Genomic DNA, 23,176 nt, shown 5'->3' with positions numbered 1-23,176 from the left:
TCAAACGAGAGCTCTTGGAATGACATGACCCCAAATTTCCTTTGTTCAGCAAGGCGTGGGAAGGAACCCTGGATTGCCTTCTGAAAAGCTTTCGTTATAGACGGCTAATATCTCCGGTTTTGATTTATTTGATAAATGTGATAATATCATCGTAAAGTATGTTTTTTCAATATAGTTTTATCAGATTATTGAAAGTTTATCAGGAGTTTTGGCTTTTTCCGTTCTCTGCGTTTCGTGATGATGGACAGCTTCGTGCCACTTGGCTAGCTTTGGTTGCTAATTCGACAGGAGAAAAGGACATTCTAAAACCAAACAACGATTGTTCTGGACAAAGGACCCCTTGTGCAAGATTCGATGGAAGCTCAGCAAAAGCAGGAACCATTTATGATGTTTTTTCGTATTTCTGGAAAATGTTAGTAATATTTTCCGCCTCATTGCAGGCGCTGTCTGCTATAACGTAAGCTGTATGTCGTACTAAAGTTATTTTTAGAATTCTAACACGGCGATTGCATTAAGAACTAGTGTATCTTTCATTTGCTATCAACATGTATTTTTTGTAAAGTTTATGAAGAGTTATTTGGTCAGATTAGGTGAGTGTCAGAAATATATTTACATTTACATTTAAGTCATTTAGCAGACGCTCTTATCCAGAGCGACTTACAAATTGGTGCATTCACCTTATGATATCCAGTGGAACACACCACTTACAATAGTGCATCTAACTCTTTTAAGGGGGAGGGGGGGTTAGAGGATTACTTTATCCTATCCTAGGTATTCCTTAAAGAGGTGGGTATCCGGAGATTCTGGGAAAAAGTTGCTACGTTTTCACAATGTATAACCACGGATTTCAGCTCTAGATATGCACATTTTCGAACAAAACATAAGTGTATTGTATAACCTGATGTTATAGGACTGTCATCTGATGAAGTTTGTCAAGGTTAGTGAAAAATTATATATCTTTTGCTGTTTTTTTGCGATTGCTAACTTTTGCTGCTGATAAATGGGTTGTGTTTTTGGCTATTGTGGTAAGAGCTATATAATGCTATATTGTGTTTTCGCTGTAAAACAACTTAAAAAATCTGAAATATTGGCTGGATTCACAAGCTGTTTTACTTTCATTTGCTGTAACACATGTATTTTTCATAATGTTTTATGATGAGTATTTAGTATTTCACGTTGGTCTCTGTAATTGTTTCTAGCTGCTTCGGTGCTATTTGTGATTGTAGCTGCAATGTAAAACTATGATTTATACCTGAAATATGCACATTTTCGAACAAAACATAGATTTATTGTATAACATGTTATAAAGACTGTCATCTGATGAAGTTGTTTCTTGGTTAGTGACTAATTCTATCTCTATTTGGGGGTTTTGTGCAAGCACCTGTGCTGTGAAAGAAATGTCTGTGCTTTTTTGTATTTGGTTGTAGCTAACAATAAATATACGGGTGTTTTCGCTGTAAAACATAAAAAAATCGGACATGTTGGCTGGATTCACAAGATGTCATCTTTCATTTGCTGTATTGGACTTGTTAATGTGTGAAAAGTTAATATTTCAAAAAAAAAATTGAATTTCGCGCGCTGCTTTTCAGTGGAATGTGGGGGGGCTAGACAGGTTAAGCTTTTTTGCTGTTTACTGAAAGTGGCCATATCAACAGGCGTTGAGCGTTGGTAAATTCAGCAGGTTATTTTGCGCTCTGGCACACTCAGACGTTGAGTGCTCTGAAATCGGAGTAGATAGCCAGAGTGAATTTACGAACGCGCCCTTCATATGAAGTTTCCCATGTGGATTTTTTTCAGATGACATTTCACAGGTGATGCCCTGCAAACAGAAATGAGTCGTTAGGATGTCCCCAGAACGTTACGCCAGTCACAATGTTTTCAACTTTCATATTTGGAACAATTTGACAAACATGATTACATTGTTTGTTCATTTATACTGAAATTATTATTCAAGATGTCCATTATTATCCCCTTGACCAAGAAAGGGAAAGTAACTGTACTGAATGACTACCGACCCATAGCACTCACTTCCATTATTATGAAGTGCTTCGAGAGTTGTCAAGAACTACATCACCTCCTCCCTCTCTGACACACTTGACCGTCTTCAATTCGCCCCTACAGATCCACGGACGACGTAATCACCATTTCACTGCACACTGCCCTCACCCACCTGGACAAGAGGGGAATGCATATGTGAGGAAATTTCATCAGCCTCCTGAGGTTGAATTGGCGCTGTTGCGCCTTCTTCACCACGCTGTCTTGTGGGTGGACCATTTTCAGTTGACCGTGATGTGTACGCCGAGGAACTTAAAACTTTCCACCTTCTCCTCTACTGTTCCTGTCGATGTGGATAAGGGGGAGCTCCCTCTGCTGTTCCCTGAAGTCCACGAATCATCTCCTTTGTTTTGTTGACGTTGAGTGTGAGGTTATTTTCCTGACACCACACCTCCTCCCTGTAGGCCGTCTCGTCGTTGTGGTAATCAAGCCTACCACTGTAGTGTCGTCTGCAAACTTGATGATTGAGTTGGAGGTGTGCATGGCCACCAGTCATGGGTGAACAGGGAGTACAGGAGAGGGCTGAGAACGCACCCTTGTGGGGCCCCAGTGTTGAGAATCAGCAGGGTAGAGATGTTGTTTCCTACCCTCACCACCTCGGGCGGCCCGTCAAAAGTCCAGGACCCAGTTTTCACAGGCGGGGTCGAGACACAGGGTTTCGAGCTTGATGGATGAGTTTGGAGGGGTACTATTGTGTTAAATTGCTGAGCTGTAATCGATGAACAGCATTCTACATAGGTATTCCTCTTGTCCAGATGGGTAGGGCAGTGTGCAGTGTGATTGTGATTGCGTCGTCTGTGGATCTATTGGGGCGGTAAGCAAATTGGAGGGGTCTAGGGTGTCAGTAGGTGGATGTGATATGATCCTTGACTAGTCTCTCAAAGCACTTCATGATGACGGAAGTGAGTGCTATGGGCGATAGTCGTTTAGCTCAGTTACCTTAGCTTTCTTTGGGAACAGGAACAATGGGGCCCTCTTGAAAAATGTTGGAACAGCAGACTGGGATAGGTCAGCCTCCTGAGGTTGAATTGGCGCTGTTGCGCCTTCTTCACCACGCTGTCTGTGTGGGTGGACCATTTCAGTTTGACCGTGATGTGTACGCCGAGGAACTTAAAACTTTCCACCTTCTCCTCTACTGTCCTGTCGATGTGGATAAGGGGGWGCTCCCTCTGCTGTTCCCTGAAGTCCACGATCATCTCCTTTGTTTTGTTGACGTTGAGTGTGAGGTTATTTTCCTGACACCACACCTCCTCCCTGTAGGCCGTCTCGTCGTTGTTGGTAATCAAGCCTACCACTGTAGTGTCGTCTGCAAACTTGATGATTGAGTTGGAGGTGTGCATGGCCACGCAGTCATGGGTGAACAGGGAGTACAGGAGAGGGCTGAGAWCGCACCCTTGTGGGGCCCCAGTGTTGAGAATCAGCAGGGTGGAGATGTTGTTTCCTACCCTCACCACCTCGGGCGGCCCGTCAAAGTCCAGGACCCAGTTTCACAGGGCGGGGTCGAGACACAGGGTTTCGAGCTTGATGATGAGTTTGGAGGGTACTATTGTGTTAATTGCTGAGCTGTAATCGATGAACAGCATTCTACATAGGTATTCCTCTTGTCCAGATGGGTTAGGGCAGTGTGCAGTGTGATTGTGATTGCGTCGTCTGTGGATCTATTGGGGCGGTAAGCAAATTGGAGTGGGTCTAGGGTGTCAGGTAGGGTGGATGTGATATGATCCTTGACTAGTCTCTCAAAGCACTTCATGATGACGGAAGTGAGTGCTATGGGGCGATAGTCGTTTAGCTCAGTTACCTTAGCTTTCTTGGGAACAGGAACAATGGTGGCCCTCTTGAAAAATGTGGGAACAGCAGACTGGGATAGGGATTGATTTAATATGTCCATAAACACACCAGCCAGCTGGTCTGCGTATGCTCTGAGGACGCAGCTAGGGATTGCCTTCTGGGTCGGCAGCCTTACGAGGGTTAACACGTTTAAATGTTTTACTTACATTGGCCGTGGTGAAAGATAGCCTGAGAGGTTTTGGTAGCGGGCCGTGTCAGTGGCACTGCATTGTCCTCAAAGCAAGCAAAGAAGTTGTTTAATTTTCTGGGAGCAAGACGTCGGTGTCAGCGACAGCGATTTTGTCTGTCATAGTTGAAGTGTACCTATGATGAAAATTACAAGCCTCTCTCATCTTTTTAAGTGGGAGAACTTGCACAATTGGTGGCTGACTAAATACTTTTTTGCCCCACTGTATCTATCCTACCCTGCCTTTCTAAGGTCTTCGAAAGCCAAGTCAACAAACAGATTACCGACCATTTCGAATCTCACCGCAACTTCTCCGCTATGCAATCTGGTTTCAGAGCTGGTCATGGGTGCACCTCAGCCACGCTCAAGTTCCTAAACGATATACTAAACGCCATCGATAAGAAACAATACTGTGCAGCCGTATTCATTGACCTGGCCAAGGCTTTCGACTCTGTCAATCACCACATCCTCATCGGCAGACTCGATAGCCTTGGTTTCTCAAATGATTGCCTCGCCTGGTGCACCAACTACTTCTCTGATAGAGTTCAGTGTGTCAAATCGGAGGGCCTGTTGYCCGCGCATCTGGCAGTCTCTAAGGGGGTGCCACAAGGTTCAATTMTTGGGCTGACTCTCTTCTCTGAATACATCAATGATGTCGCTCTTGCTGCTGGTGAGTCTCTGATCCACCTCTACACAGACGACACCATTCTGTATACTTCTGGCCCTTCTTTGGACACTGTGTTAACAACCCTCCAGACGAGCTTCAATGCCATACAACTCTCCTTCCGTGGCCTCCAACTGCTCTTAAATACAAGTATAACTAAATGCATGCTCTTCAACCGATCGCTGCCTGCACCTGCCYGCCYGTCCAAYATCACTACYCTGGAMGRTTCTGACTTAGAATATGTGGACAACTACAAATACCTAKGTGTCTGGTTAGACTGTAAACTCTCCTTCCAGACTCACATCAAACATCTCCAATCCAAAGTTAMATCTAGAATTGGCTTCCTATTTCGCAACAAAGCATCCTTCACTCRTGCTGYCAAACATACCCTCATAAAACTGACCATCCTACCGATCCTCGACTTCGGCGATGTCATTTAYAAAATAGCCTCCAATATCCTACTCAATAAAGTGGATGCAGTCTATCACAGTGCCATCCGTTTTATCACCAAAGCCCCATATACTACCCACCACTGCGACCTGCACGCTCTCATTGGCTGGCCCTCGCTTCAWACTCGTCGCCAAACCCACTGGCTCCAGGTCATCTACAAGACCCTGCTAGGTRTAGTCCCCCCTTATCTCAGCTCGCTGGTCACCATAGCAGCACCAACCTGTAGCAAGCGCTCCAGCAAGTATATCTCTCTGGTCACACCCAAAACCAATTCTTCCATTGGCCGCCTCTCCTTCCAGTTCTCTGCTGCCAATGACTGGAACGAACTACAAAAAACTCTGAAACTGGAAGCACTTATCTCCCTCACTAGCTTTAAGCACCAGCTGTCAGAGCAGCTCACGGATTACTGCACCTGTACATAGCCCATCTATAATTTAGCCCAAACAACTACCTCTTCCCCTACTGTATTTATTTATGTATTTATTTTGCTCCTTTGCACCCCATTATTTCTATCTCTACTTTGCACATTCTTCCACTGCAAATCTACCATTCCAGTGTTTTACTTGCTATATCGTATTTACTTCGCCACCATGGCCTTTTTTTTGCCTTTACCTCCCTTATCTCACCTCATTTGCTCACATTGTATAAAGACTATTTTTCTACTGTGTTATTGACTGTATGTTTGTTTTACTCCATGTGTAACTCTGTGTTGTTGTATGTGTCGAACTGCTTTGCTTTATTCTGGCCAGGTCGCAATTGTAAATAAGAACTTGTTCTCAACTTGCCTACCTGGTTAAATAAAGGTGAAATAAAAAAAGTGACTAGGCATATATGATGAACAGAGAGTAGCAGCAGCGTAAAAGAGGGGTTGGGGGGGTCACACAATGCTAATAGTCCGGGTAGCCATTTGATTACCTGTTCAGGAGTCTTACGGCTTGGGGGTAAAAACTATTGAGAAGCCTTTTTTCCTAGACTTGGCACTCCGGTACCGCTTGCCATGTGGTAGCAGAGAGAACAGTCTATGACTGGGGTGGGTGGGGTCTTTGACAATTTTTAGTGCCTTCCTCTGACACCGCCTGCTGTAGAGGTCCTGGATGGCAGGCAGCTTAGCCAGTGATGTACTGGGCCGTGCACTCTTTGTATTCGTCATGTTTCCGGTGGTTTGCGCTTTCAGTTTTGCGCGAATGCTGCCATCAATCCACGGAGTAACATTAAAACCTATTATATTTATCATAGTTATTCAGGAGTAACATTAAAACAGACTAATATGCCCCACCAACATCAGTCAACTAAACAGAAAACCCTAAAATTGATGAATCCAGTAAATTAAATCAATGATGACAGAATAGTCAGATTAACTGAAATAAAATAGCAGTGCAGATGTCATTATTTTGCAGAGATGTATTATAGGTAATTAATCTGTAGGGGACTTCTTAGAACGCTACAGACTTTGTAGCGCAGCAGAAATATCAGCGTTCCTTAAACCCAGAGGTTGTGAGTTAAATCCCAGGTGGGTTCATATTGAAAGTCAGGACTAAGTGATCATGTCGAATGTGAAGTGTATCACTTACCTAATAACCCCCATACCTTTCAATTACATCCCTTACAAAAAAAACGTATATTTTCACATGTGAAATAGCTGTTTTCACATGTTGAGCTGAAATGTTAACATGTGAACGTGTAGTTGTCATGTCTAGTTTCATGGTATCACGTTAAAATGTATCCCCGTGTTGTCAGATTTATTTCATGAGATCATGTGTTCACTTGCTAAAGTATTTTCACATGTGTAGTTAATATTATCACATGTTGTGATAACAACCCTGGGGTCATGGCAAAATTCCCAATTCCATCATCTCCCCCTCATTTCTGATTGGCGTAATACATCGTCTTCAGAATGTATTCACACCCCTTGACTTGTTCACATTTTGTTGTTGTTACAGGCTGCATTTCAAATTGATTACATTGAGATGCTTTGTCACTGGCCTACACCAAATACCTGATAACATCGGAGTGGAATTGTGTATTTCGAAATGTTTACAAATTAATTAAAAAGGAAAAGCAGACATTTCTTGAGTCAATAAGTATTCAGCGACTTTGTTATGGCAAGCCTAAATAAGTTCAGGAGTGAATTGTGCTTAGTAAGTCACATAATAAGTTGCATAATAATAATAATAATAATAATAATAATAATAAGTTTGCACTCTGTGCAAAAATAGTGTTTAACATGATTTTTGAATGACTACCTCATCTCTGTAGCCCACACAGAAAATTTTCTTTAAGGCCCCTCAGTCGAGAAGTGAATTTCAAACACAGATTCAACCACAAAGACCAGGGATGTTTTCCAATGCCTCTCAAAGATGGGCACCTATTGGTAGATGGGTAAAATAAAATAAAAAACAGACATTGAATATCCATTTGAGCATGGTGAAGTTAGAAATTACACTTTGGACGGTGTATCAATAAACCCTGTCACTACAAAGATACAGGTGTCCTTCCTCACTATGTTGAGGCCAATTATGACTTTAAAACAGTCACAGAGTTTAACGGCTATGATGGTAGGAGAAAACTGAGGATCGAGCAACAATATTGCATTTACTGTGGCAAAGCAATACACTTTTTGTCCAGAAAACAAAGTGTTATGGTTGGGGCAAATCCAATACAACACATTAATAATGATTACCACTCTTCATACTTTCAAGTGGTGACTGCATCATGTTATGGGTATGCTTGTAATCGTTAAGGACTGGGGAGTTTTCAGGATAAAAAAGAAACAGAGTTAAGCACAGACAAAATCCTAGAGGAAACCTGGTTGTCTGCTTTCCATCAGACACTGGACATGAATTCACCTTTCAGCAGGACAATAACCTAAAACACAAGGCCAAATCTACATTGGAGTTGAATGATTTGCCAAATTACAGTATGGCATAAATCTACTTGAAAATCTATGGCAAGACCAGAAAATGTTTTTCAAGTAATGATCAACAACCAATTTAGAGAGCTTGAATAATTTAAAAAAGAATAATGGAAAATATTGCACAGTCCAGGAGTGGAAAGCTCTCAGAGACTTACCCAGAAAGACTCACAGCTGTAATCGCTACCAAAGGTGATTCTATAAAGTAATGACTCAAGGGTGTGAATACTTATGTTAATGAGATATTTCTCTATATCATTTTCAATACATTTGCAAACATTTCTAAAAACATGTTTTCACTTTGTCATTATGGGTATTGTGTGTAGATGGGTGAGAAAAATACATAATTTAATACATGTTGAATTCAGGCTGTAACACAACAAAATGTGAAATTAGTCAAGGAGTATGAATACTTTCTGAAGGCACTCTATCACTCCTCACCTCTCCACCTAATAGCTGATGTGTGGTGAGCGTTCTGACACACAACTGGTTGTCTTGCATCACCCAGGTGGGTGCAACACATTGCTGGTGGAAGAGGTGAGTTTCCCCCTACTATGTAAAGCGCTTTGAGTAAGTCAGTAGAAAAGTGCTATATAAATCCAATCAACTTTTAATTTTGTTATCACAGTAACTTCTCATAAGGTCATGTGATAACATGAGATCACATGTGAATTCATGTGTTTTTTCCATAAGAGTAGTGCCACTGTCTTATCCCATGATAACACAAAATAAACTGCTATTTTATGACAATGTTGGTTAACAATGTCAGTGTAAACAAACACTGCTAACTTAATGCCAGACCCTCAATTAGGATAAAAAGCGTATTTTAGTTTTCATGTATTTATTCCGATGTGTAGACAATTTAGACATTGCAGCTGGCACATCTACTGGATATCGATCAACTCTGCCTCCAGCAAAAGATTAATCCCAACAAACATCCACCTACCGTTCTGGATACAGAGAAAGTACGGAGACCAACAACTCCAAAACACCATTCAATCTCTTAGTACAGTTTACTATAACTGTAGAGAATGAACTCTCAACCATTTACAATAATCACAGCTTGATACTAGAACACATCCAACAAATATAGCATTTTGCATTCATTGTCATTGACAGCACATTTAGCAACCACTGAGTTAGAGCTACTCTTTAGTTCCTGAGTGGTGACCTGGTTAAATGCACAACACACCACCACACTACCCAGGTCTGCATGGCATCTGCTATACAAGCTCAGGTTCTCACAGAGATTCAAGATAAATGTAGGATGGTCACTCACTCTCACATCACATACAGGTGTAGGATCTTAATTTGACCTACATTTTCAGTGCAAAACAAACAGGATTTGAAAAACTAGTCAATAATGTTGCTTGATTGGTGGTTAGGCTATTAGCAGGCCTAAGTAGGCTACATGAAAAGTGCAATACTGTTAAAGCTGCAATATGTACGTAACTTTTTGAGCGACCTGACAAAAGTCACATAGAAATGTGAGTTATAGATAAGTCATTCTCATTGAAAGCAAGTATTAGAAGCGGTAGATCTGTTCTATGTGCACTTCTATGCTTTCCGTTTTTCAGTTGAGTTTTTGTATATTTTACTTTTGGTTTTGTACACCAGCTTCAAACAGCTGAAAATACAAAATTTCTGCTTATGGAAAATATATTTCAAAGCGGTTTAGATGGTACAATGATTCTCTACACTATACTTGCTTCTTTTCTCACATAAACTGAAATTAGCCAAAATATTAGCATTTTAGCATCCAGGACTTGGCGGAACATTTCTGTGGTGCATCTTTAATCTATTATTGTGGGTTATCAGTTAATTCATGTAAATCACAAAGCTCATCTGCATCTCCTGTGGTGCAGGAAAATTCTCAGCTGCAAAAGTTTGATCAAATTAAGATCCTACATATGTAGACCTACACCGTATTTGCTGCAATCCCACTTTAGTGCCATTTACTAAGCATTTGCACTGTTTTCTCAATAAGAGATAAAACACCCCTCAAAAAGCTAAAGCATGAAACTGTCTTAATTTACATCAGGTAATTAGTATTCATACACAAACACACTAACTCAGTACTTACAGAGTAACACACAGAGCAAGGTGTGCTCCATTCTGTCCTGATGATGATCTCTGCACTACAGTTCTTCTGACAAACCCCTCTACCTCCTATATGACGACAGATGGATTAGTTCACGTCTCTTTACCGACATACAGAGAAATAGAGAGAAGCATTTTACAGAATGTACAAAGACTGCAGGAAAATAAGAGTAGCGGTTAAAGCCGTGTTTATTTTTGGACAAACTTCTGCTTATGGTTAGCAACATTGCCTCACTGGTTCCTTCCTCATTATTGGAAGAAAGGAGGATGAGTTGAGAGCTTGTGGTTTGATATAAGAATGTGGAGAAGTTTGTTACATTTGCATAGATAGATAGATAGATAGATAGATAGATAGATAGATAGATAGATAGATAGATAGATAGATAGATAGATAGATAGATAGATAGATAGATAGATAGATAGATAGATAGATAGATAGATAGATAGATAGATAGATAGATAGATAGATAGATAGATAGATAGATAGATAGATAGATAGATAGATAGATAGATAGATCTACCAGTTGCAGCCACCCCTCCCTTCGTACACACACACACACACACACACACACACACACACAGCTGTTTAGTAGTAACGTGTCAAAACCACAGTCAGCTACCTGATTCTTCTCAGGGGTTTGGTGGTTGACTTGTTCATTAGTCAGATGGTTTTGTTATAAGGGATATGTTTAGTTAGACACTGTCTACACACAGTATGACTTTGTTGATGGGTTATTTATGGTTGTGTTTTAATTTGTTTGTTTATGTGATCAGTCTAATTGATCATGAATTGTGCACGTGTGTGTGTGTGTGTGTGTGTGTGTGGTTTGTGTGTATGTGGTGTGTGTATGTGGTTTGTGTCTACTGTATGTACTGTATGTGCGTGTGTACATCAGAGGAAAAGCTGTGGGGAGTTCATTACAACAGACCAGAGAGGTGTTTCAAAACTGTGACTGGGTTTCCAGGGTAAAGTGTTAAGTTTCATTTTCATTCATTTGGTATAGCCAGGTAAACATCTGGGGTTTCTTATCACCCCCTTCAGGGACAGGCCTGTAACTACTCCACATTTTAGTGGATCACAATATAGAAAGTAATATGGTTGTTGGTCACATAGCAACAGCATAAACCCTCAGTCTACTGGTTCTGCCCTCTTATCCTTCCTCTCTCTATCTCATCATAATAGTACAGACATGGAACACTTCTGTATGGGTTCATATCAGTAGAAGTCAATCTGAATGTGGTTTACAACACACCTTCTCCATTTTAAGTTCCATGGTGGAACACTCATCTGGCTCCTATAACAACTACTGAAAACATTTTACAAAAGACTTACATGTTGAAAACTGATTCCTGCCGTAAAACTTTATTTTTGCAAAATACTTAGACAGTATTTCTAAATTAATATAAGACAAAAATGGAGATTAAAGGTTGACTCAGTGATTTAACTTAGATGTAGAAAGTAAACTGCATAGTGGTTCATTTTCCACAACAACTAAGAGCGTTGAAGCATGAGGCTCAACTTCTCCTCTGTTTTGATCCTGTGACTTCCAGACTGTGAACATGAAATTAACCCGTGCATATGTGCAGATACTGTGTGTGACTGTGTGAGAGTGAAGTCCTGCATCTCGCTCATCTCAACATCTACGGTGGTACTCGTGGTAACATAATTTCTACCTTTGATATAAAAATAAGCATTAAAGCTGCATTATGTAAATATACACACTACCGTTCAAAAGTTTGCGGTCACTTAGAAATGTCCTTGTTTTTGAAAGAAAACCACATGTTGTGTCCATTAAAATAACATAAAATTGATCAGAAATACAGTGTAGACATTGTTAATGTTGTAAATTACTATTGTAGCTGGAAACGGCAGATCTACATAGGCGTACAGAGTCTCATTATCAGCAATCATCACTCCTGTGTTCCAATGGCGCAATGTGTTAGCTAATCCAAGTTTATCATTTTGACAGGCTAATTGATCATTAGAAAACCCTTTTGCAATTATGTTAGCACAGCTGAAAACTGTTGTTCTTATTGAAGAAGCAATAAAACTGGCATTTTTAAGACTAGTTGAGTATTTGGAGCATCAGCATTTGTGGGTACAGGCTCAAATTGGCCAGAAACAAAGACCTTTCTTCTGAAACTTGGCAGTCTATTCTTGTTCTGAGAAATGAAGGCTATGCCATGTGAGAAATTGTCAAGAAACTGAAAATCTCGTACAACGCTGTGTACTACTCCCTTCACAGAACAGAGCAATCTGGCTCTAACTAGAATAGAAAGAGGAGTGAGTTCAGAGTTCCTCTCTCCAGTGTTTGTGTTATTTTGCCCATCTTAATATTGTCTTTTTACTGGCCAGTCTGAGATGGCTTTTTCTTTGCAACTCTGCCTAGAAGGCCAACATTGCAGAGTCACATCTTCACTGTTGACATTGAGACTGGTGTGTTGTGGGTACTATTTAATGAAGCTGCCAGTTGAACACTTGTGAGGCATATGTTTGTGTACTACTAGTGTGTGTGTGTCTGTCTGTGTGTGTATGCACACTTTCATCCACATGTGATTGCGTGAGTGTTTATGGGATTTGAACGAGTGAGTATGTGTGTGTTGAGGGCCTTCTTCCTCTTCTGGTCTCCACTCTGAAAGAGAACTTGGTGAACTCTGAGAGAACTCTGGTGAAATTGTCTACTCTGATGTTACATTCAATCAGCACCAGGACCAAGATACTGGAGCAGAAAGTGAAGTTTCTAAAGGTGAGTCTCTCCTACTCTTTATTCTCTATCATTTATATAGTTTAATTCATTTTCAAACATAAGTTTACAATACAACATTTAATCATTTTGGGAGGTGGGGGGTGGAGATTATATTTCAACAAGAATATGGAACAGAAGAAGACTGAATACACTGAGTGTAACATGACGAACACTTGCTCTTTACATGACATAGAATGACCAACTTAATCCAGGTGAACGCTATGATCAATTATTGATGTAAATTGTTAAATCCACTTCATTCAGTGTAGATGAAGGATAGGAGACAGGTTAAAGAAGGATTTTTAGCCCTTGAGACAATTGAGACGTGTATTGTGTATGTGTGCCATTCAGAGGCTGAATTGACAAGATAAAAGATTTACATTTCGGAATATTATATTCGGGTATTAACTTCGGGTATTAAGTGACAGGCGCACCGGTTTGTGTCAAGAACTGCAACACTGCTGGGTTTTTCACGCTCAAAATGTTCACATGTGTATCAACAATGGTCCACCATTGACACCTTGCAAGACCCCTGTATGTATAAACATATTATAATAATATGATAAAATATTGAATTTGGTCTTTACTACTACAGCCCATAGAAATGCAATGAATAACACATTCATAAATGCCAAAAAAAGAGTCAAAGAACAAATCATGAGGAATAAGGTTTTGAAGTGTCTGTCCTACAGTATATCTAGGACACATATTTATCCCCCTTTTTTTCCCCACAAAACTAGCTCCATACTTCCATTAGTTTTTATAGGTTACCCGAGAATCCCGTATAGAGTCCCGTGACACTTGTGGGGGTCGTAGAGCAAGACAGAGAAACCCATTGTGTCCTTGATAGTCATCCATTTTCACATTAGTTTGTAGCCCAAATGGTGAAGACGGTACAGACATGTTGATATAGTTGATTGTGAGAGAGGAACTATACTGAACAAACATATAAATGCAACATGCAACAATTTAAAAGGTTTTACTGAGATACAGTTCCTATGAGGAAATCAGTCAATTGAAATCAATTCATTAGGCTCTAATCTATGGATTACACATGACTGGGAATACAGATATGCATCTGTTGGTCACAGATACCCCAAGAAATGGGCCTCACAATGGGCCTCAGGATCTCGCTACGGTATTTTTATTCATTCAAATTGCCAATCGATAAAATGCAATTGTGTTTGTTGTCCGTAGCTTATGACTGCCCAAACCATAACCCCAACCCCATCATGGGGCACTCTGTTCACAACATTGACATCAGCAAACTGCTCGCCAACACGACACCATACACATGGCCGGTTGGACAGACTGCAAAATTCTCTAAAACGACGTTGGAGGCTGCTTATGGTAGAGAAATTAATATTCAATTACCTGGGAAACAGCTCTGTTGGACATTCCTGCAGTCAGAATGCCAACTGCATTCTCCCTCAAAATGTAGACATCTATGGCACTTTAGAGTGGACTTTTATTTTCATCAGCACAAGGTGCACCTGTGTAATGAGGCCCTCTTTGCCCAGATGAAAGGGAATCTAACAGGTGAGAATATCAATGATCCAGAGATCTTCACCATGATCAACCCCATATAAAAATATTGCAGAGAATCCTTCATACAAATCGTTAAGATGCAGTTTGTCAATGGGGAACTGGCTTTAACGATTGTCTGTGGTGGAAGAAGGATCGGACCAAGGTGCGGCGTGGTAAGTTTTCATGTCTTTTTAATAAACAAAACTGAACACTGGAACAAAACAATAAACGAAGTGAACAAACGAAACAGTATCGTGTGGCGAACAAACACTGACATGGAAGACAAACACCCACAAACCAAAAGACAAAACAGGCTACCTAAATATGGTTCCCAATCAGAGACAATGACAAACACCTGCCTCTGATTGAGAACCATATCAGGCCAAACGACAAACCGAACATAGAAACACAAAACATAGATAACCCACCCAACTCACGCCCTGACCACACTAAAACAAAGAAAATACAAAAGAACTATGGTCAGAACGTGACACTGGCTCAGATTAAAATACTGCAGTTATACTGTAATAGATGAATAAAATATTGTTTAATTTTAATAGGACTATGGTTAGATAATAGGTCATTCTAGCTTGGACAAGGTTTACGTACTTACTTTATGGTTAGATATGTAAATAAATTCATGTTATTCCTCCATATTAACAGCTATAAGAGACTACAGAATGAGACCCACATCAAACAGGTGGTAGTCTAGAACAGGATCAACTGACATGGGACTGACTGGCTGCTGTTCTTGTCACGCCCTGACCTTAGTATTCTTGTTTTCTTTATTATTGTTAGGTCAGGGTGTGACAAGGGTGATATATGTTTTACCCTGTCTAGGGTTTGTATGTTTATGGGGTTGTCGCTAGTCTAGGTGTTTTGTATGTCTATGGTTAGTTGCCTGTGTCAGCACTATTATTATATAGCTTCACGTTCGTTTTGTTGTTTTTGTATAGTTCATTCAGTGTTCTTTCTTTAAAGAGATGTATTCAAATCACGCTGCGCTTTGGTCTCATCACTATAACGAACGTGACAGTTCTCCTATTCATATCAGAATATTGTCATAACATGTCTGTAATTATTGAAGTGCTTTGAAAGGCTGGTCATGACACACATCAACACCATCATCCCAGACAGCCTAGACCCTCTCCAATTCACATAAACTGCAGATCCACAGATGACACAATCTCAAATGCACTTCACACTGCCCTCGCCCACCTGGACAAGACGTGAAATAACTCTGTGACAGTGCTGTACATAGACTATAGCTCAGAGTTCAACACCATAGTCGCCTCCAAGATTACCCCAAGCAAAGACCCTGGAACTGAACACCTCCCTCTGCACCTGGATCCTAGACTTCCTGACATTCTGGCTCCAGGTGGTGAGGGTAGGCAACAACACCTTCGCCACGCTGACCCTCAACACGAAGGCCCCTCAGGGGTGTGTACTTAGTCCCCTCCTGTATTCCTGTTCACCACACTGCGGAGCCATGAATATCTCAACATCATCATCAGGTTTGCTGATGAAACGACAGTGGTAGGCCTGATCACAGAAAGTGATGAGTCAGCAGGGAGGAGGTCAAGACATGGCAGTGTGGTGCCAGGACAAAATCTCTCCTCAACGTCAGTAAGACCATGGAGCGATTGTGCTATAGGAGAAAGAGGGAGAGCACGCCCCTATCAACATCGAGAGGGCTGTTGTGGAGTTGGTCAAACAGAGGGTGGTACAGAGGGCTACCCGCACGATGTCAGAGAAAGGCCGAAAATTGCCAAAAAAGCCAGCCATCCAAGCCATAGATTGTTCTCTCTGCTACCGCGGGAAAAGGTACCGGAGCACCAGCTCTCGCCAACAGGCTCCAAGACACTTCAACCCCAAACCGTAAGACTGCTAATAGTCACTTAATGGTACCCAACTATCTGCACTGACTTATCTTGCACTGACCCACACACACTCACAAGACTATAAATACAAACTATATACACACTCACTAGACTATATATACAACCATATATACACTCACTAGACTATATGTACAACCATATACACACCACACGACTATATATACACATATACACACTCACTAGACTACATATACAAACCATATACACACTCACTAGACTATATATACAACCATATACACACTCACTAGACTAATATATACAAACCATATACCACTCACTAGACATATATACAACCAATAATACACTCACAACTATGTAAACCATATATCACTCACTAGACATATAACAACCATATAACACTCACTAGACTATATATACAAACCATATACACACTCACTAGACTATATATACAACCCATATATACACTCACTAGACTATATGTACAACCATATAACACACTCACTAGACTATATATACAACCATATACACACTCACTAGACTATATATACAACATCATACCACACACTCACTATACTATATATACACCATATATACACTCACTAGACTACATTATACCAAACCATATACACACTCACTAGACTACAATACAAACATATACACCTCACTAGACTATATATTACAAACCATATACACACTCACTATGCATATATAACAACCATATATACACTCACTAGACTACATATACAACCAATACACACTCACTAGACCTACCTATACAAACCATATACACATTCACTAGACTATATAACAGACATATACACAACACACACACTAGCTATATATACACCCTTCCTTCATGTACATATCACCTAAATACCTCGTACCTCTGCAATTGACTGGTACTGGTACCCCTGTATATAGCCTCACATTGATCTGGTACTAGTACCCTGTATATAGCCTCACATGATCTGGTACTGGTACTCCCTGTATATAGCCTCCACATGATCTGCTATGGACTCCCTGTATAAGCCTCACATTGATCTGGTACTGGTACTCCCTGTATATAGCCCCACATTGATCTGTATCGGTTCTCCCTGTATAGCCTCACATGGATCTGGTACTGGTACTCCCTGTATATAGCCTCACATTGATCTGGTACTAGTACTCCCTGTATGTAGCCTCACATTGATCTCGTACTGGTATCCCTGTATGTAGCCTCACATTGATCTGGTACTGGTACTCCCTGTATGTAGCCTCACATTGAATCTGGTACTGGTACTCCCTGTATGTAGCCTCAATTGATCTGGTACTGGTATTCCCGTAATAACCTCACATTGATCTGGTACTGGTACTCCCTGTATATAGCCTCACATTGATCTCGTACTGGTACTCCCTGTATATAGCCTCACATTGCTCTGGTACTGGTTCTCCCTGTATATTGCTCCATTCTTGTGTATTGGATTTTTTTCCTCTTGTGTTACTATTTTAAACTCTGCAATTTGACTCCACTGCTTTTGACCAATCAGATCATCTCTTTTGCTGATAATTAGGCAAAACATCAGAATTGGGCTGCCTGTGTAAATGCAGCCAGTGTGAGGAATATGTGAACCCTGGGCTCATTTATTCATATTCTGTCTCTAAGGCTGTGTTTACACAGGCAGTCCAATTCTGATCTTTTGCCCAATTATTGTCAAAAGATCTGATCTTATTGTGCAAAAGAGCAATAATTGGGCAAAAGATCAGAATTAGCCTGACTGTCTAAACGCAGTATGTCATTGTTTCTCATTCCAGATATCTCCTTTCTCTTTCTGGTTAACTCTCCCTTAGTCCATAACTCTTGTGCTCTCTTAAAGGGGAACACACACATTTAACAAGAGCATCACAGGATATAGAAGTGAAAGTTATCACATTTCAATGATGTTATCTCTTCTCTCTTCTAGGGAATCAGAAGAGATGTAATACCAGTCAGGTGTGTTCTCCTGGCTGGGAGTTCCACAATGGATCATGTTACTACTTCTCTCAAGACAAACTGACCTGGGAACAGAGTCAGTACGCCTGCATCCACGATGGAGGACACCTGGTCATCATAGAGAGTCAGCAGGAGCAGGTAAGATTGGAGGTGTAGTACACTATATATACTAACGTACATGGACACCCCTTCAAGTCAGTCAATTTGTCTATTTCAGCCACACCCGTTGCTGACAGGTGAATAAAATTGATTACACAGCCATGCAACCTCCATAGACAAACATTGGCAGTTGAATGGCCTTACTGAAGAGCTCAGTGATTTTTAACGTGGCACCGTGATAGGATGCCACCTTTCCAACAAGTCAGTTCCATTTTTGCCCTGCTAAGGCTTCCCTGGTCAACTGTGACTGCTGTTATTGTGAAGTGGAAATGTCTAGGAGCAACAGCGGCTCAGCCGCGAAGTGGTAGGTCACACAAGCTCACAGAACGGGACCGCAGAGTGCTGAAGCGCGTAGCAGTCCGGACAAATCTGCGTTTGGTGGATGCCCGGAGAGTACTACCTGCCCCAATGCACAGTGCCAACTGTAAAATCTGGGGCAGTTCTTCATGGTTCAGGCCCATTAGTTCCAGTGAAGGGAAATCTTAAAGCTACAGAATACAATGACATTCTAAACAATTTTGTGCTTCCAACTTTGTGGCTACAGTTTGGGGCCCGTTCCTGTTTCAGCATGTCAATGCCCCCATGCACAAAGTGATGTCCGTACAGAAATGGTTTGTCGAGATCGGTGTGGAAGAACTTGACGGGCTTGCTCAGAGCCCTGACCTCAACCCCATCCAACACCTTTGGGATGAATAGGAATGTCGACTGCGAGCCAGGCCTAATCGCCCAACATCAGTGCCTGACCTCAATAAGGCTCTTGTGGCTTAATGGAATTAAGTCGTCCCCACAGCAATGTTCCAACATCTGGTGGAAAGCCTTCCAAGAAGAGTGGAGGCTTTTATAGAAGCAAAGGTGGGACCAAGTCCATATCAATGCCCGTGATTTTGGAATGAGATGTTTGACGAACAGTTTTCCACTTACAATTTAGTGTAATTTATTGTTACATGACTCTCAGATATAAGTGCAGACTTCACGTTAGGTTAAATCCTTCTTTCAGTATCTCTGTGTTTTGCATGTCGGTCTCAATTGGTTGACTTGAGTGGAAAGCAGACAGGGCTCTCACTCTTCAAGTTAAAAATATACTTTATTTAGAATAGTATAAAAAATGAATGTTCAGCCATCAAGGCTTTCATCAGGATGAGAAGCGTTGTGTTGTTTTCTCCATAGGAGTTTATAAAACAGAGAGTTGTAACACTGGGAATTGATCCTTATGAACACAGCCCCTGGATTGGACTGACAGATGAGAAGCGTTGTGTTGTTTTCTCCATAGGAGTTTATAAAACAGAGAGTTGTAACACTGGGAATTGATCCTTATGATCACAGCCCCTGGATTGGACTGACAGATGAGAAGCAAGAGAATGTGTCGGTGTGGATGGACAATACAGCTCTTAATGAGAACCTCAAGTAAGGATGTTATTAAGGCATAGATTCACACATCCACACACACACACACACACACACACACACACACACACACACACACACACACACACACACACACACACACACACACACACACACACACACACACACACACACAAGAACAATAATAATAACTATGACGTTAAAACCTTGTTGATATATAAATAGATTTGTATAATGATAGATGGATAGAAGGTATGAACAGAAGGTAGAAGCTAGTAAATAAGACTGACATATGTCCTCCATGCGTTGTGATTTGGTCTCTGCACTGACGTGATTGTTGACGATACACTGGATGAATACATTACCACTGGAGACGGTGATGTTGACCTCAGAGACTGACAGAGAATCCTGGTACAGTGGGCACTGACCTCCATCACAGACAGAAAACTTCCAGCCTGAACAATTCACTGTGATGTTACAAAGTCCTGTACTTGAGTTGTAGTAGGTGACCTGCATGGCTGGAATGGGAACAGCTTCTACAACAACCAACACAGTTCAGAAAGATACATTTTACATGTATGACTGGTGAAGACACTAAAGGAGATTAGCTATTTCAAGCAAAGCAGAAACACATAGCAGACTACCAAAACACAACAAAAAATTACTAAACTCACCCAACACCTTAAGCCTGTATGAAGACGTTGAATCTGTCCAATCTATTTTATTTGCATTTGCAATGTAAATTCCACTGTCTGTGTCTGTCAGATTCTTAATGCAGTGTGTGGTTCACTGGGTTATAATCTACCTTCTCCTTGTATTTAGGACAGATCTCTTTATCATCAACTATTACAGTACTATTGACCTTCCATCTAAGTCCTTTAAGTTCCTCAGGTGGTTCTGCAACAGTCAAACACACTGAACCTCCCTTCAACCCATACTGGTCCTTTGGAGGGTCTTCAGCCCAGGTATCTAAAGAGAGGAAGAGGTTGCATCTGTTTTTTCAGTGAGGGAAAAAACACCAAAAACAAACCAGGCTAAAGCGTGTTCATTTACAATTTACTTTAACAATTCTTATTTTACCTTTTTCTTCTGTCCTCAATGCATGGCTGCAATCCCGGTAACGGGATCGATATGACAACAGCCAGTGAAAGTGCAGGGCGCCAAATTCAAAAAACAGAAATCTCATAATTWAAATTCCTCAGACATACATGTGTCTTATACCACTTTAAAGGTAATCTTGTTGTTAATCCCACCAACGTGTCCGATTTCAAATATGCTTTTCAGCGAAAGCACTACAAATGATTATGTTAGGTCACACCAAACCACAATAAGCACAGCCATTTTTCCAGCCAAAGATAGGAGTCACAAAAAGCACAAATAGAGATAAAATTAATCACTAAGCTTTGATGATCTTCATCAGATGACACTCATAGGACTTCATGTTACACAATACATGTATGTTTTGTTTGATAAATTTCATATTTATATGAAAAAATCTGAGTTTACATTGGCGCGTTAGATTCACTAGTTCCAAAAACATCCAGTGATTTTGCATGGCCACATCGTTTCAACAGAAATACTCATCATAAATGTAGATGATAATACAAGTTATACACATGGAATTATAGATATACCTCTCCTTAATGCAACCGCTGTGTCAGATTTCAAAAAAACTTTACGGAAAAAACAAACCATGCAATAATCTGAGACAGCGCTCAGAACAATAGTCAAATTAGCCCCCATGTTGGAGTCAACAGAAACCAGAAAATACATGATAAATGTTTCCTTACCTTTGAAGATCTTCATCAGAATGCACTCCCAGGAATCCCAGGTCCACAATAAATGCTTGATTTGTTCGATAATGTCCGTTATTTATGTCCAATTAGCTACTTTGGTTAGCGTGTTTGGTAAACAATTCCAAAGTCACGAAGCGCGTTCACTAAAACCTGACAAAATGTCAAAAAGTTCCGTAACAGTCAGTAGAAACATGTCAAACGATGTATTGAATCAATCTTTAGAATGTTGTTAACATATGGACCATCTTAAATAACGATCCAACCGGAGAATTACATTGACTTCAGATGAGCGATGGAACGGAGCTCCCACTCATGTGAAAGCGCATGGTCAAAGAATGGTCACCTCATGGCAGTGGTGACTAATTCTCCTCTCATTCGCCCCCTCTTCACAGTAGAGTCATCAGACAAAGTTCTACAGACTGTTGACATCTAGTGGAAGCCGTAGGAAGTGAATACTCATTCATATCTCGCTGTGATTTCAATGGGATCTTGGTTGAAACTCGACCAGCCTGAGAATTTCCACTTCCTGTTTGGATTTTGTCTCAGGTTTTTGCCTGCCATATGAGTTATGTTATACTCACAGACATAATTCAAACAGTTTTAGAAACTTCAGATTGTTTTCTATCCAATACTAATAATATGCATATATTAGCAACTATGACTGAGGAGCAGGCCGTTTGCTCTGGGAACCTCTGTGCACCTTTCATCCAAGCTACTCAATACTGCCCCTGCAGCCATAAGAAGTTAATCCGTTTGGAAAATGCAGGTGCACCATTTAGTAAATCTGTCCATATGTAGTAAATCTGTCCATTTTCTATAATATCAGCCAGCATTTTTTAAATTATTTTGTTGTCCTTAAGATCCCGTTCAATCTCTTAAAATGAACGTATATATGTTACCTGTGAGGATGAGTAGAAACCATAAAATGTTCATTTTAGACGTGTAAAAGATACCGTCTGGCATCGTTCCCTGATCTCTGTAAAGATGAGTGACACAAAAACAATTAAGGGACTTTAGTATTACTCATCTCTCACCTTCCTCAATTGTGTTTTTCTTTTGAGTCAGCCCATATACAGCGCTTTCGGAAAGTATTCAGACCCCTTTACTTTTTCCACATTTTGTTGTGTTACAGCCTTATTCTAAAACGGATTCAATCGTTTCCCACCCCTGATCAATCTATACACAATACCCCATAATGACAAAGCAAAAAAAGGTTTTTAGATTTAAAAAAAAGATATAACATTTACATAAGCATTTAGACCCTTTACTCATTTAGACCCTTTACTGAAGCATGATGCTGCCACCACCATGCTTCACCATATGGATAGTACCAGGTTTCCTCCAGACGTGACGCTTGGCAATCAGCGCAAAGTGTTCTATCTTGGTTTCATCAGACCAGAGAATGTTGTTTCTAATGGTCTGAGAGTCCTTTAGGTGCCTTTAGGCAAACTCCAAGCGGGATGTCATGTGCCTTTTACTGAGGAGTTTCTTCTGTCTGGCCACTCTACCATATAGTCCTGATTGGTGGAGTGCTGCAGAGATGGTTGTCCTTCTTGA

General features: G+C 40.7%; 1 protein-coding gene across 1 annotated transcript in view; it reads right to left on the bottom strand.

Annotated features, from left to right (window-relative positions):
• The window catches only part of LOC111960148 (basement membrane-specific heparan sulfate proteoglycan core protein-like), a 38,724-nt gene extending 28,427 nt beyond the window's left edge, over positions 1 to 10,297 (bottom strand). Inside the window, exon 1 of the mRNA XM_070437800.1 lies at positions 10,178 to 10,297. Within this exon, the coding sequence (XP_070293901.1) occupies positions 10,178 to 10,208 (31 nt within the window). The 5' untranslated portion in view covers positions 10,209 to 10,297. The remainder of the gene's footprint in view (positions 1 to 10,177) is intronic.
• Between the last annotated feature and the right edge of the window lie 12,879 nt (positions 10,298 to 23,176).

The sequence above is a fragment of the Salvelinus sp. IW2-2015 genome, linkage group LG37 (assembly GCF_002910315.2).
Source record: "Salvelinus sp. IW2-2015 linkage group LG37, ASM291031v2, whole genome shotgun sequence".
Classification (NCBI taxonomy): domain Eukaryota; kingdom Metazoa; phylum Chordata; class Actinopteri; order Salmoniformes; family Salmonidae; genus Salvelinus; species Salvelinus sp. IW2-2015.
This window is presented reverse-complemented; position numbering and strand designations above follow the sequence as displayed.